Raw genomic sequence first — 16,732 nt, forward strand, 5'->3', positions numbered from 1 at the left:
ATTTTTAGAAATTTTATAAAATATAAAATTAGATTGAAGTTGTGTGTTTATTTGTTATTATTAAATTTAGAAGCGCGCTATTGAAAACACACATTAGTTTGACTGGATTAATTCGGCACTCAATCTTGATAACGTAACCCCACATCTACACTTTCTGTAGATTACGTTAAAAAAAGCTCTGCTAAACTAGAAAAGTTAGGTGGAGACGGCGAGTTCACCGTTAAAACATATGTACCTGTCTTACTGAATTTCGTCCTATCAAAACTAAATTCTAATTTTATTGCGACATTTGCATGTCCAATACTACGATGTGATTTGCTTGATGCAATTTTGAAACAGCAAGAGAAAAAAGAACAAAGTCAAAACAGAACTTGTACAGAGGTTAAGACACATTTGTTAGACGATTGGATTAAATTGAGATGGGTGTGGAGTAAAGATTCTGACGCAATGCATGCTACTTCTGCTTCAACTAATAAAAACGAAAAGATAGGTATGTACATACATATGTAAGAAATGTGGCTACATGCTAGCTTAGCTTTTAGTGCTCTAAATGCTTTAGTACCGAATAGCGCAAAAATTCTATTTGACAGCATTTTGTCCACCTTAGATATTTTAGTTCTTCGCGTCGCTTCGTACTCATATTACTCAATTAATTGTAAATAATGACATCATTTACAATAGGTTTTGTGTCTTTATATGTTTTGTTGTTGATAATACTGACTACGTACAAGCTTCGTACTGCAAAGCTATCATTTGCTGATAGAACTTTTCAAGGTAAAGCAAAGCTCGCTGTCGTTTATTTAGTCGTTACACAAAATGGCCACACTGTTCGCTCAAAGGAAACGAAAGGCAGGAATGCAATGAAATGAGAGAACAGAACGGTAAAAATACAAAAAAAAAAACCAACTGAACATGAGACACAGTGCTGTCGTTTTTAGACTTTTGGCCAAAATACGTACGATTTTTGCATTTTATTAATTCGTACTGAGAATGAATTTTGTACTTTTTGGCAATATCAATAATAAATAAAATAAATAATTGGCGCGTAAACTTGTACTAGGTATTTGGCGGAGCTCCTCTTATTATTTGTGGCATGTGTCTTGATGTTGTCCCACAAATGGATCGATAATAATACGTTCATGTTATTACGCTCTTTTTGGTTATCCCAAATAATTTTCTATATAGGTTTTGATTAATTAAAACCATGAATTAGCTTAAAATCTAAATGCGATTGATTTTTAACAGGGAAATTTTGTGCTCTTAAAATTTTTTACATCTTTTCTTTTGGCCAGTAATGCGTTGTACGCATGTAAAAGAATGCTGGGCGTTACTTGGGGTCTATCACCCTCCCTGATGCATTGGTGCTACACAGCAGTAGTCAGACCGATATTGCTGTACGGAACCTTAGTATGGTGGACTGCGACAAAAAAACTGACATACTTAATGCCGCTGGAAAGGATTCAACGACTAGCTGCTCTGTGCATAACAGGAGCGATGAAGACCACTCCAACGGCGGCGCTGGAAATGATACTCAGCATGCCACCTATTGACCTCATGGCGGAAAACCTGGCAGCGAAATCCGCGAGAAGGCTAATGGCTGCGGGGGTATTCATCTGCAGAACCTTCGGTCATAGCTCAATAGGAAAGTGGAGCTCAGGTGGCACAGACTACATGACTCCGTACTTTAATTGGGAGAGAAGGTTCCGTACTACAATTGAAGAGGAGGGATGGCATAAAGGCATGAAGCCTGGCCATAGAACCTTTCACATCTATACAGACGGCTCGAAAACTCCAGACGGAGTGGGAGCGGGTATCTACTGCTCAAAACTAGGAATACGGCAGCCTATCAAGCTGCCAGACCACAGCAGTATTTTCCAAGCGGAAGTTTTTGCTGTGGGGAAGGCCGCGGAGCTAGCCTACACTAGAACAAGAAAGAACTCAACAATTAATATATACGTGGATAGTCAAGCAGCAATAAGAGCAATAAGCTCATATTGTATTAAATCCAAAAATGTTCGACGGAGCAGGGAGGCCATAGAAAGGCTAGCCGAAAACAGTAGGCTGCATATCTACTGGGTACCTGGTCACAAAGGCATTATAGGGAACGAAATAGTAGATGAGATAGCAAAAAGTGCTGTGAGACTACCATTTGAACAAGAGAACGACATACCGAGACCGCTAAACACAATATACAATGAAATGGACGACCACATGAAAAGGCAAGTGAAAGCTAGGTGGACTAACCTGACCACATGCAAAACAGCAAAACTCATGTGTAGAACCAACGACAAAAAACTCACTCAATTCGTACTTACGCTCTCGCGAAAGGAATGCAGAACTATCATAGGTATGCTAACAGGTCACAATCTATTGGCTGCACATGCGTACAAGATAGGGATTGCTAACACGGACAAATGCAGAAAATGCAGAGAGGATGTTGAGGAGACTCTAGAACACCTTCTGTGCGTTTGTCCGGCATTATCAAAAACGCGACTAAGATGCCTGGGAGCCCCACTGTTTGAAGGTCTGGAAGACGTCTCAAAAGCGGAACTCCCAGACCTACTTAGATTCGCCAAAAGCGCTGACATCCTACACGATGTCTACTTTAGGGATTCATAGAGTTCGGTCTCTATCTGGTATCGCTAGGGACCAAAAGATCTATGCGTGGCTTATTGCCAACCAGGCTAACCTAACCTAACCTAACCTTTTGTTTTAATGTGCTTAAAAATCAAATGGCATACTAATTAAATGGGGATTCTGCTGTTTCCGTGGCGCCGCAATCTTATGGCGGATTCTTATAGAACTCGACAAAAGAAAACGAAATGAAGGAGTAAAATTTTTTGATATCTCGCATAGTTTTCGAGATATTGAATAATTTGCCACATTACACTATATATTTTTTAACACTTCACTAAAATTCACGAAATATACACTCACACGCGTGTTTTTGCTTATTTTTATCCTTATATTCGAATTATTTTTATTAAAATAAAATGCAATCAAAATAAATGCAATTTTGAACGCGAATAAGAAGAAGATTGGAATGACAACAGTATGGTGTTGCCGGATGCCTGCAAATGAAACAAAAATATGAACAAAAATTAAGTATTTAAGTTTAGTGTTAATGTTGGGGATGGGGGTTATTGTGCCTCCTTACTACACACACGCATATGACGTTTTAATTTTGGCTTCAATGGTTTTAACACGGAAAGGAGTTATACGCAAAAATACTGTGGATTGCGTAGCCGGAGTTGGACTGATGAGGGTTATTTTTTTGAAGCGCAGCCAAAGGCCGCCCACGCGATAAGGAGTTCTACGCAAAAATACTGTGTTAATTAATTTAATTTTAATTACTTTATTATTTTTTGAGATACGCTTAATATCATTGTTTTTAAGTTTGAATGAGTTGTATGTTCTTATTTTCAAAATTATTTCTCAACTTAAAATTACAGCAAAAAATACTGCAGTTTTACAATGAACCTTCTACTGAACATCTCTGCATACGAACTTCGTTTTTATTTCAGGTGTATGGCAACACCAACTTTTCGCTAGATTAGAGAACTTTAACATTAAATTACTTAAAAACTAAGCGAGATACCAAAAATTTTTACTTCTTCATTTCGTTTTCTTTTGTCGAGTTCTATAAGAATCCGCCATTAAATTGCGGCGCCACGGAAACAGCAGCATTGCCAATTAAATGAAAGGCATTCATTTATAAAATGGTTTTTGTAATTTTCATGTTTTTATTTACCCAATGCTTTTGAGCATTTAGTTTATTTTCAAATGCTTATTTCTTAAGTGTACTTAACATAATGAATGTTTTGATCATTTTGACCAAATTTACTTATGAACTTAATATCAGCAATTTAGCTATTACATTTTTGCAGTACTAAATTTCCTTTGCACTAAATTGACTGACTCCACATTCACAGCTTTTATTCAATTAGGGGTTGGCGACAGTCCAGCATGCTTGACTGCGCTTTGTATGTGTTAGTGCAGTCGAGTGGCGTCGTGACACACGTATTTGTTGTCGGCTACACGTACGATGCTTGATGAAAATCAAAAATTTTTGATATTTTCGTTTGACGCTTACTTTTTTGATCGTGTCGGAGTCTGATGGACAAAACAGCAGTGTTGTATTTAGCATTGAGGTTAGTAGTTAGTGTGCGGTTGCCCAATAGTATATTACTCGTAAACACCTACATATACTAAAAATAAGCACAATCCGTATGAAATATGTACATAGATAAGCAAAAAATTTAAAAATTTATATGTAAAAGAAATTATTTAAAACTGATATACATAAGTAATTTAATAATAATAAAGTTATGAACCCGAAAAACATAAGTTATAATTAAAAACATGACTTATTGCGATTTTTTAATATAACACAGAAACTTTTTTTGTATCTCTTTTCTTCTTTTTTTTAACAAAACTGCAATAGTTGCAAGTAATTAAAATTCATCATCCGATGACGACATATTTACTTCTAAATACAACTGTGGATTGATCGCTTTTTGTTTTGAACGTCACCGGGCAAACGACAAGCACCCGACACGCACACATATAAAGTGCTGGACAAGCAATGCTGGACTGTCACCAGGGGCTAAATGTGCTGTCAAATTTCTGTTTTGACTTTGTCTTGTTTTCTCACGAGGGTAACTTGCTATCTTAACATTTGATTTTCGAAATGTTTATGTTTTAGCAGACCACCAATGTGAAATAGAAATTAAAATATTTAAATTACGATTTGTTAAGGGTCACGAATTGACATTTCAATCGCGCGAGAGAAATGTCGAACTTATTTTTGCGTTATTGACTATGTGACTTCAGTAAGACTACAGATATGTTTTTCTTCTTGCACTATACTCATCTACTTGACTGCGATTGCAAACATTAAGTAGATTTTCTTGAGGCTAAGTCAACTTAGCCTTTTAGCTCATAATCCTTAAACGATATGGACTTCCTCTGAAACCATAAAAAATATTATTGGGAGTCCTTTCCTCTTCCTTCACAAATTTTTATATCGAGTTTATATGCCTATGAATCTTTTTACATAAAAGTTGTTTTTATGAGTCAATTATATTTTTTCTTTTTTAAAATGTTTTTGATAACTTTAAAATATTTTGATACAGAAATCTGCATAAATTATATGTATGTAAATTTTACCTTACCCTATTTCTCATTAATTAACGATGCTTGAGCACTACGAAAACCTTTTCCAATACTATTTCGCTTCCCTCATTTTGGTAGTTGGAAGTTCCGTAGGTTGAAAAATGTTGAGCTACAACACTAAAACACTTGGTACTACCGAACTCAAATTGAATATGATGGTGTAAGTACACTGTCTGATTTGTCATGCCAATTAGCAAATGGGGCGTCGCTTTTCAAGTAAACGCTACTTATATTCATGTATTGATTTTAGCTGAAAAAAGCTACGTAAAAGTGCTACGTAAAATCGATATATAAATGTTCTTTATGTAAAATTCGTTGGGCGTTGAGTTGGATTTCTATTTAGTATATATGTAAGTTTCCACACTACATGCAATGCGTTGTTCAACTTTATTATTTAAATTAATTAGTTTACTAGTTTAAAGTCATCGGTTTTTAAAAGCGCACTTAAAAACGATTGATTTTTAAATGGCAGAATAACATCTGCTAATTGTTGCCGGCCTAATTAGAAATAGATTTAATTTGACAGTGTGGACAATTGTCCAATCCAAAATGTAGTGCTGCCGTCTAAATATTTGTGTTCATAAGAATGTTGTTAAAATACAACTTTCCTGTCCAATGAGTCATATGTGGCTCTCGAGAGCGTTTTGAAATAAGTTCATGAGTCATATGAGACTCTCGAGAGCGTTTTGAAATAAGTTCATGAGTCATATGTGACTCTCGAGAGCGTTTTAAAATAAGTTCATGAGTCATATGTGACTCTCGAGAGCGTTTTGAAAAAAGTTCATGAGTCATATGTGACTCTCGAGAGCGTTTTGAAGTAAGTTCATGAGTCATATGTGCCTCTCGAGAACGTCATATATAACTCATTTCTCTAGACATATAATTTCGGACATATTTTATTGTATGTTACGCATATGTATGTCAACCTTTGAATCTGGTTAAAAAAATTTCTTGTCTTTTGTTCATGCGTCACTTATAAGTCACAAAATACAATAACTCGCCGATGTGCGTATACTATAATGCTATATTTCCATGACACGTAATTCGCACATTCATTCGTAATTCGCTCTCTCACTCGTAATTTACTCTCTCACTTGTAATCCATTTCATTTTAGTAATGGAAGTAAAAAAAGATGTTATGAAAAGAATTAATATGTTGCGTAGGTTTCTGACTAATTGCAGAGGATACCAAATTCTATAATATTGGGTCGGAATACTGAATAATTCTGCTTGTCAACATGCTCGCTGTCGTTCGCCACAGACGGCGAGCGCCTCATACATACATACATATGTGATTTTGCGCTGATGACGTAAAGATGGATAGCAAAAACTCAGATGATGCGATGGCAATTGTTTAAAAAGAAAAAGGGAAAGAGAGCAAATACAAAAATCAAAACTCAAAAAAGTATGGGTAAATGATTGGCTAATAGAAGACGAAGAAAGGTACCATTGTAAAGGAATTAAATCGTCTCGAATTCTAGAAATTATACACATTTTTCGCTTAAGGACGTGAAGACTAATAACTACATTTTCGAATTGGCAACGTCTCAATTGTTAAAAAAACATACATTAACGCGAGACGCGTTAACGCCAAACGAGAGGTTATCCGCTACATCAAGATTCCTTGCGTCAGCTAGGAGAACTTGAAATTCTTGATAAATATTTCACCCCAGCTTCTCGGACTAATAGTAGTACAAACATGTTCATCAATCAATTATGCACTAAAACCATTTAATCCTATCCATGCTTTGGTTTTTTTTTTCGATTTTTTTTTTATTTTTTATATTTTATTTGCCGTAATGCTAGCTCGTTTTTTAGGCACTCAATTAATTACGCCAATATGCACACTTCAAGCAGCAACATAAAATGAGATAGTTGTTTTTGTTTTCAATGTAACTGTACCAGAAACGACGAATATGCGCGCGAGTCGTTCGCTGAAAATCGAAATTTTTTTATTCTTGGCAAACATGTTCGCCAATATGCCCACAAACGGCGAGCATGGAGCGGAGCGCGAGCATGTTCGTCGTCTTTCCTCCTAGAAATATCAGCTCGAACTTATGTATGAATTTGTTTTTGTTGAGCTATACAATATTTTAGACCGTCGCGACTACGAATGTATTTTGTTTTTGTAGTCACTAGGATTAGAATTTTAGTTTTGAACGACTTACGCATGTAGAGGCATGAAGTGAATGCCCTGCAGTGTCCTGTGCCTGCGAAATAGTTTTTGTTGTGTTCAAGAACATTTTAGAATGCTTGGCGGCATAGCGGCCATCGCATTGCTTTTGCGCCTATGTGGGTACTTTGTTTTTGTAAGCACAATATTTCGATTATTGGACCGGTGTACGACAAACGCGTCAGTAAGAAGGGAGTGCTGTACTCACGCACGTATGCATGTATGAATGTATAAACAAGCATGTGTGTATGTAGATACATATTAATTCAAGATTTTTTTAGGAAGTAGGCAAGAATGATGGAATGATCCCTGCAAACCAACTATGTATCTGCTATTAACACTGCTAAATTGTTGGTATCGTTCACTTGTGAAGTTGTGAGCTTTATAGTAATTTAGGTTCTACGCCGTGCACTTGCTGCCTACTTCCAGTCTATACGTGTGATGCTTTTATTCGCTCGCACTAACAGAAATTTCTCATATACTGCTGTGCTGCTCTAATTGACATTCCAGTTGTGAATGATGTAGGTAACATGTAGTGAACAGAATTTCATGAACTAGTGAATTTCGTTGTTAACATGTAGTTAACAGAATCTCTTCAACTGGGTAATTTTGTAGGTTGTACTTACGGATCCTATATACAATAATCCTTCAAAATTATTAATACAAATGGTTATTTATTGCATATTATTTATTTAATAAATTATTTTAATATTTATTTAGTTAATTTTTCCACCTTACTTTCTAGGTCCCTTAAGGTGGTCTTTATTTCCCCCAATGATTCACGGATATCGCTCCGCATTTCTCTCAACTCCTTTTGTAACGAAGCCAGAGAAACTGGTTCACCTGAAATAAGTGTTTTTTTAACAACCACGCAAAAAAATAATGGTAAGAATTAAAATTTATTAAAATATAAAAAAATTTACTTGGAACCGCAGTAGCATGGTTCTATATCGTTGCGCTGGTGGAATATGGGGCTGCTGTACGCCTTTCGTAGGGCTGCGATACAGCAAACCGCTTACGCTGCACGGCAGACCCTAAAATGGAATTAGTTTTAAGTATGAATATAAGTATTTACAATTCTGTTAATATATTTTTATATTTATACCTGTAAAAATAGGGGGGCCCGACCGTGGTGGAGAGATCATTTCGCTTTCCGAAAAAAATGTCCTCCATGGTACTTAAAAAAAAGAACGAAATAAATTATGTAGAATGGGGACAAGAATAAGCAAAGTATGTATGTGCATGCATAAGAATTTTACTTCGCAGTATATATGTACGTACATATATTGCATATTTAATTCATATACACTACGCAGCGGACTAAGGGAATATTAAAATAGGGAGTTAAATAATTTTCTTTAGACATATTGAAAAGATTTGTTGCCCATAGCTATGAGAACACATATGTAAATATTTGAGGTTAGGATCCCCGCACTGATCCTGTATGGGCAACAAATTGCTTTTCAACCCTTATTTCTCACAAAACACACTGCGCAGTGTATGTATGGATGGATGCAAAAGCTATGACCACCGGCACTGGCCATGCTTTTGCACATTTTATAAGCGAAAAAGAATTTGTTTACGTTGAGCAAACTTACCAAAAGAAAGATGCCCGCTTTGTTTTCTTCTTTTAATTGAAATTGAATAAATTGCTATTCTTGCTTTTGATTTACCTCTTGACGTTGTGAATACGTTTTTCTGAAAATAAAAATACATTTTATTAGTTTAAATATACATATATATAATTGGACAATTTAATAATAAAAATTGTTCAACTTACCTTTTCGCTTGCAGATTTTCATCGAATTAAACGCGATTCTTTTTTGTATTTGACATTTGCAACTTGTTTTTTGCTGTCACTTTCGCACTCACTATAGTTAAGTTTAATAAGTATTCACGAAAATTATGAGATAAATATATGTATAACCCATAAAAAATGACAACAGAATTAAATGTGATTGTGTGGGTATTTTTGGAAAAAAATGGAGTGAATGTGGTGGTAAAATTGGAAAAACTGGTGAACGTTGGTTTGCAGGGTGTGTATGTAGTTACATATTAATACAATTATTTTGTAGGAAGCAGGCAAGAATGATGGAATGATAGATTGTTCTTTTCAATATGGGAAGTACATAGTTATATGTGTATGTATGTACATACACATGTTAACATATACACCTACATACATATGTGAGGCTTCAGAGCAGAATTGTTAGGAATGAATTCGTTCACTAGTGCGTATGGATGCATGTATGTACATATATTTGATTTCTTGTGGGAGTTTGATGTGCTGTGACATGTGCAAATACATGAGTCAATAATTACACATTCATTTACATACATATGTATGTATGTAAGGAAAAAACGCCATCAATTGCCAAGCACGGCGTCTTTTTACACGCTACCTGAATGACTCAACATAAATTCACGGCACCAAATTTTTTTTTTTACTTTGGTTTTTTTAACTTTTTTCAAATTATACTTTTTTTTGTCTTAATGTCTTAATGTGCTCCAAAAAATGTTGTATAATAAATTTTATGTATTTGCTTATCATTTCATAAAAAGAAAATAGTAAAAATTTTTAATTGGTGAAATGTCAAGGTGAGAGATGTGTAGTGTTTTGAATTTTAGAGTGGTACAAAACACAGTGTGGTGGCTCTATCGTCGATGTTCTAAAATCCTTTACTAGCAAACCTTTCAAAACTCAATTGTACTAAAAATACTTCACAGTAATGGTGCTCACACTCACTAACGTATCGTAGTCCCTTCCCGTAGCCCGTAGGATACACAAAATTGAGCAAAACGTATCCCGAAGAAATCAACTGCGTGCTTTTAGTTACATATTTACATAATACATCGATTTGTGTGTGCTTGTGTTTGGTTGTATCGACACAATGTTCCCACTGATATTTTTGCATACACACTTTTACAAACATCCGCGTTATCAGTTACAATTTTTCATTGTATAATATTCCAAGGTAAAAAAAAATAAAATAATTAACATTATTCAACATTGTTTTTAAGTTATTTTGGTAAAAATTAAAATTTTATTTTGTCAATAATTTCGAAATGTACTGTTTGGCAGCTCTGTGTGGTGAGAAAGCAATCAGCTGACACGATTATACTGACACGGATACCTATGCTGTTAAAACAACAACAACAACATTATACGGAACTACAAAATCCTACGATACTACGGAACGGAAGGGTGTTGATTTTTCATTTACATGGGGCTCTCGTTAGTTTTATCGTATCAGTTTACATGGGCCTGCGTTTACGTGGGTGACTGTGAGCACCATAACATTTGCGCCTTCTTATTTCATGAATATTCTCTGCAGACATGTTGCATACAATTAGGCGCAAAATTAAAAATAAATCTGTTGAAATTATGAAAATTTAATTTATGAACGGTGCTGCCAAGCTGGAATTCCTAATTCAGTTTACATGCACGCACAATTACAGAAGAGTTAATGCGATAATGCTCGAGGCTGTTAATACCATAGATGACGTTAATACTGCCCCCTGTCTAACGTATTGTACTGACGCGATTAATATTGAACGTGTGGCCACATTATGAACGGGAAGTAATCCATCAATATGGAACTTTTTCGTTAATCCAAGCTTCGCGTGTAGTGTTCGCCTACTGCATGTTTTGTAAGGAATTTATAGTTATTTGAAAAAAGCTGTCAGCGTTGATGGGTCTGTCATACGTGATATGCCGAGTACGCCCTTGACCAGGTGTGCTAAAATTTGTCTCGAGCGATTTATTACAACTTAATAGCGATCAGCGTAAAGGCGGCACACTACAAATAGAAGGATCAGCTCGGCTAAACACCCAATAAAAGGGTGTTATATCAGATGCATATTGTACAAAAGTCAATGTTTTTATTAACAACTTTTGGAAAGAAAAACGTGGTTAGGGAGGCAGGGAGTCCACGTAAACACACACGAATATATTTATTTACTTAGATCCACGGCGGCAACTTTCACGAAATTACATTCCACACATAAACGTTTTGCAAGCACTGAAGCTTAGTTTTGTTTATTTTAATTTAAATTCAATCATTGATATCGGCATATTTTGCTTGTTTTCGAATAATAAATATTGAAAGAACTACTCTTTTATGAAGCGGTAATGCTTAAAGTGCTACATTCCTCACTAAGTAAGGCTTCAGATACAGGTTTCATCAAACAACTTTCTTTGAATAAATTAAATTATTTTCTATTTATATATGCGGTGCATTTTAAATGCATACAGCAAAATACTTGCTAATTTTTTATCACTAGGGCTAATTTGCAGAAATATTTAATATTTCGAAGTCGAGAAAATTAGCTTCCAATGCTTTTGTATTGGTCAACAAGTGCCCATTTATCACCTATTTATCAACTTCAGGTTTGACCTTCTCAATTTCTACAAAGCGATTGCGCTTATACTGATCTTTGTAACCAGCAATGAAACGCAAGCGACCTTCATATTGTGTATCCATAATAGTTTGTACCAGCGGTGGATGGTCCTCTCCTAATTCCAGCCACATTTTGCCACCAGGCCGCAAGTGCTCGCATGCTAAATTGAAAACCAGACGAGCTACACGTAGACCATCTTGACCACCATCCAATGCATTCAAGTTCTCGTAGCTGGTCGGGAAAAATTAAAGGGCTTTCAAATTTAGATAAATTAAATATTTTAGTCGAACTCACGCTACTACTTCTGGTTGCAAGAGAGGGAACTCTTCAGACTTTACATAGGGCGGATTGCCAATTATCAAATCGTATGTTTGGTTGGCCAACTCTGGCGGCACATACTTGTCCACTTCCATTGTGTGGTGATACACTGTGAACCGATTATCTAAGCCCAGTATCTTGGCATTTTCCCTAGCTAAATTCGTGGCTATTTTACCCCGTTCAATGGCTGTGCTTCGCACATTGGGTAAAGCATGTAAAATAGCCAGTGACATAGCTCCTGAGCCACAACCAACTTCAAACATATTAATCGGCTCCTTTACATCGCGATACGCTTCTATGACTTTGGAAACGAATTCCTCTGTTTCAGGACGTGGAATGAATACGGAAGGCGCAGTCTTCAGGGTCAAATCCATGAAGTCCCATTCGCCGAGGATATACTGAAGTGGCATACGAGCACAACGTGCCTCACATAGCCGCTGAAACTCTTGCAGTTGGCCATCGTTGAAAACTAAATCGTTATATCCTTTCACCGTATTCTACAATGAAAATATCAATAGAATTAAAAAAAAAAAAAAAATTCAATATGTTAATTAAAACTTACGAATTTTTGGCCCAAAACATGCGCTACCAAACATTTTAAATTAAAATCAATATCGCCAACACCAGCCTTTCGTAGTTTTTCAGGCCAACCTTCAAGCGCTTTGGTTACCTCAATCGATGACAGTTGCTTACGTTGTTGTTGTTGTTCTCTCGATGGCGTGGAACCGCTGGCGGAACTAGCTGTGGCCTTGGTGTAATTGACTGCGCTAGCACGGGACACCTGGCGCACTTGCTGTTGTAGTTGTTGTGCTACCAGCTTTAACATAGTGGAAAAGTTGTCACTTCTACTTTCTGTTATGAAAAGCCAATTAAAATTTCAACCCCGCTTTTTGCTGCGGTAAACGAATTATGACGGAAATCAGCTGTAAAAGTATTCGATATTCGGTACTTAACCAATATGGCGGCGCGCAGTGTCGCTTCTATGACTTTGAATTTTATATGTCTCACAATTTTATGCACTAACGTTAGAATTGTTAGAAATTAAATAGCAAATAGTCCCTATCATTAAAAAACCTAGAAAATTATTATTTTGTGTATTATTATTTAAATGGCGTTATAAAAATCTACATATTGGGTATTTCTTTCTATTTTTGTTTTATTTCAACATCAAACTGTACTTGAGTGTCGTTATTATCGCAGCTTGTACTAACTGTACTCGCTTTTCCGATATTACGACAGCTTCTTCTTAAACTTATGAATAGAGATCGGATTCTTATACAAGTGCATATTTTGTTTAACATCACATGAAGTTCGCATCTAGGTAGAAACTCATCATAATAAAATATTCAATTTGCATAAAAATCCGATCTCTACTTATGAATCTTTAAAAAGCTGGGTACGCCATATCCGACTGTAGCTTCGCGACTTGCTTAAGAAAATTAAAAGGAAAAAACGAGCATATCAAAGAAACACATTTTTTTTTCATTATTCAATAATTAAATCATGAAACTTTTTAAAAGTAAAAATCTGCAGTTTTTCATTTCTTCGTGTTTCACCGTTTAGGAAATCAAAATATCTTCAGAATTAGTATCAACTTTTCCAAACACTTTGAAAATAAGAAATTTATACAAACTTAAAATGAATATTATAAAATAAAATAAATAATTGGCGCGTACACTTCTGTTAGGTGTTTGGCCGATCTCCTCCTCCTATTTCTGGTGTGCGTCTTGATGTTGTTCCACAAATGGAGGGACCTAGAGTTTCAAGCCGTCTCTGAACGGCAGATATTTTTTTATGAATTGCTTTTTTCATGGCAGAAATACACTCAGAGGTTTGCATTACCTGCCGAGAGGCGACCGCTATTAGAAAAAAACGTTTTCTTAATTTTTGATCCTTTACCGAGATTCGAACCGACGTTCTCTCTCTGAATTCCGAATAGTAGTCACGCACCAACCCATTCGGCCAGGGCGGCCGCCGTAAATATTATACAAGTATTTAAAATCGGGTCAACTATTTATTGAAATATTAGAAAGTTACATAAAAACAAACAACTCTTCATTACTTTCACATTTAGTTGAGCTAAAAGAAATAAATTCAATAAAGTATATTAAAATCTAGTACGTAATATTACTAAGAACTAACGGGCAATGGCTTTTAAAATAGATCTCCATGCGAATGCACTGTTGTTTTTTGTAGTAATGTATCCTTACGCGTAGTAATCTATTTACGCGTTTTTGATGCTGCAGCAGTGCCGTCACTATCATGCGAGATTGTGATATTCCTACCCGGCGATGCAGTAGGTTCACTCTCAGATTTTGCAATCTCTACCACTGGTGTTTTGTCATCACAACACACCTGCTTCACATCATCATCCTCTTCAGTTTCCGATTCGTATTTCTGTAATGAAAAAGGTTGAACACAAAAATTAGTTCATTTACGTATAAGGCTACGCTAAATTTATTAGCAACGGGATTCTATTAAAGTGAAGTAGAATTTTATTTGTATTTGCTACATAAATTTTGCTAGATTTTTACATATCAAATATAATGCCGTAATGAAGTAATCAAGACTATTTTGCAGGATATTATGAAGCAAGACTTTGCTTTTACAAGTTCACAGTCTTAAATTACCCCCTCTGCATTATGTTGTATAAGCAGTTGAGTAACCCTGTAAGATGGAGAAGAACGCATATCTGCATTGGCAATTGTACGAAATCAGAATTTTTTGAAGTAAACGACAAATACTGCATAATGAAAACAAAAAAGACACACAAAATAAGAAACACAATACCGGTATTATTTTTAACTAACAAATCAAACCAGTTCTTTTTTAGCAAATATTTGAAGCTACAACAATGAAACTGTAAATACATTTTGAACGTGTGATTGCTAATCAAATCTTTAAAACATTTTCAAAAAAGGAGCTCTTATATGCGAGTAAGTAAATCAAAAGTAGTTACAATAGCAATAGTAAATTTTAAGTCTTATTGCTCACATACCTTCTGAATATATTGATGTCGCGTCGGTATGGTCGAATGCAAGACACACTTTGCGGAATCTTCAAAGATGCACGGCACTGGTTCCTGACATACAACGCCGCTTTTCTCCACTTCACAGGCACGGAAAAGTATTTGCTTTTTATCATCCAAAATATGTTTGCGGCAAAATTTGCAACAAGGCATTGCTCGTTCACCACACTTTACACCACCTTCAGTGAAGGCACATTTGTTAAAATTTGTAGCTTTGTGTCCATAGCCATCGGATGAGCGAGATCGTTTTTCTTTAAATTTCTTATAGAGTACTGCTTCAACGCCATATCGACGATGATAAGTATTTAGTGCCTTCAGCTGTTTGTATAGCACACGTTCCTTCGGCGAGTCCTTTAGCTGATCGTGGATACTACCTATGGAAATTTTGGAATTTTTTTTAGATAAGTTACATTGTAAACACAAGCCATATCTTACAAAGCATTTCACGTTCCTTGCGTAAGGCGATTAAATAACGTCGACGACGTTCTTTGAGTATATGATGCAAGTGATTTATTTGGTCAATATATAGACCCTGTAATTTTGTAAGTTTTGCTTCCGAGATACGTATTGCCTCTTCACGCGTGTAAATGCCAGCGTGTCTGTAAAATATAGACCAAATAAAATGAAGTTGGTAGTCTTTTTTTCCCGACTTATTGATATTTTTGAGATGTTATATATGTACGTATATAACTTCAGAAACCGAAAAATAAAAATTTTGATTCACTTTTAACTTTTTCTAATAAATACTTACTTGAGTGCATCTTCACCCTGTGAATCTATGCTGTCATCGTCAGATTCTTGGAATTCATAACCACGTAGCGTGTTGTTAATGTTGGGTAGACTATCATTGCCGCTTGAGCTGTCTGAAGCGTAATCCAAAATGCGTCGTCTCTTGTGTATCGTGGATACTATTGATTCCAGGCTATTTATCTGTTCGTGAGCGACTGCAAGTATAACCCAATAATTTAATTAAATTCAATGTCAAAATAATATTCCGTTTTGAATTACCAAAGGGCGTTATATGCGGTGACACTACGTCAATTTCCTCTTCCTGTTCACTAGCATCTTCCTCCCTACGAGTACCTTCCACTTTAATGTGATGTGCCAAACTATTCAACAATGCTTCATTTGTATCTGTGCGCTTTAACTTGCCCACAGAAGTATGTGTTTTTTGTAGCTGCGCTTGACGATTGTGTTCAAAGCAAAGAGTCGTCAAGGCTGGATCTTTTTTAAGGTCATGCTTCTGTAACGCATTCTGGCATTTTCGTCCATTTCTATAGATATAGCTGCATTGGCGGAAATGTCCACGCGGATCACGTAAAATGTGACGCATACAATACTCGCTGTCGTCTACACGCGGTAGTGAGCAAGCATGAGTTGGATTAGAACAACACTTTGCCTTGTTTTCAATTTCCTGATGTAGCTGTTCACGTAGCTCCTGCAAGCTACCGCCATACCGCAGAAACTGGCGTTGTCGCAAATGGGAGCAGTTGGTAGCCATACCATCAATTGGGAAATCTATTCTATTGCCCTGTTATCTTTAGTTGACCACTTATAAGCTTATGTTACACTGCGTTTTTTCATAAAAAGTGTTTCGAATATTGTTTACACAAACTATGTTGTACCACGAAACTTAA

The 16,732-nt window shown here is 35.8% G+C and overlaps 2 protein-coding genes across 2 annotated transcripts; both read right to left on the reverse strand.

Annotated features, from left to right (window-relative positions):
* Window positions 1-11,355: 11,355 nt before the first annotated feature.
* LOC129247340 (MTRF1L release factor glutamine methyltransferase) lies at window positions 11,356-12,994 on the reverse strand. Its single transcript, XM_054886447.1, has 3 exons — window positions 12,630-12,994; window positions 12,044-12,564; window positions 11,356-11,980 (listed from the first exon to the last, which is right to left on the reverse strand). The coding sequence occupies exons 1-3, from the start codon at window positions 12,891-12,893 to the stop codon at window positions 11,722-11,724; spliced, it is 1,044 nt and encodes a 347-aa protein (XP_054742422.1). The 5' UTR covers window positions 12,894-12,994; the 3' UTR covers window positions 11,356-11,721.
* Window positions 12,995-14,250: 1,256 nt separating this feature from the next.
* Window positions 14,251-16,732, reverse strand: LOC129249065 (KAT8 regulatory NSL complex subunit 2-like). Its single transcript, XM_054888688.1, has 5 exons — window positions 16,104-16,732; window positions 15,847-16,039; window positions 15,531-15,694; window positions 15,066-15,469; window positions 14,251-14,464 (listed from the first exon to the last, which is right to left on the reverse strand). The coding sequence occupies exons 1-5, from the start codon at window positions 16,594-16,596 to the stop codon at window positions 14,288-14,290; spliced, it is 1,431 nt and encodes a 476-aa protein (XP_054744663.1). The 5' UTR covers window positions 16,597-16,732; the 3' UTR covers window positions 14,251-14,287.

Source organism: Anastrepha obliqua, chromosome 5, assembly GCF_027943255.1.
Source record: "Anastrepha obliqua isolate idAnaObli1 chromosome 5, idAnaObli1_1.0, whole genome shotgun sequence".
Lineage (NCBI taxonomy): Eukaryota > Metazoa > Arthropoda > Insecta > Diptera > Tephritidae > Anastrepha > Anastrepha obliqua.

Bases quoted from the DNA above. Each gene is read 5' to 3' on its own strand.
- LOC129247340 (XM_054886447.1), bottom strand. From the start codon at position 12,893: ATGTTAAAGCTGGTAGCACAACAACTACAACAGCAAGTGCGCCAGGTG. The intron at 12,565-12,629 runs GTAAGTTTTAAT...TTTTCATTGTAG, and splicing joins ATGTTTTGGGCCAAAAATTC to AATACGGTGAAAGGATATAA. The intron at 11,981-12,043 runs GTGAGTTCGACT...TTTCCCGACCAG, and splicing joins TTGCAACCAGAAGTAGTAGC to CTACGAGAACTTGAATGCAT.
- LOC129249065 (XM_054888688.1), bottom strand. From the start codon at position 16,596: ATGGCTACCAACTGCTCCCATTTGCGACAACGCCAGTTTCTGCGGTAT. The intron at 15,695-15,846 runs GTAAGTATTTAT...TATATTTTACAG, and splicing joins CAGGGTGAAGATGCACTCAA to ACACGCTGGCATTTACACGC. The intron at 14,465-15,065 runs GTATGTGAGCAA...TTTTCATTACAG, and splicing joins GACATCAATATATTCAGAAG to AAATACGAATCGGAAACTGA.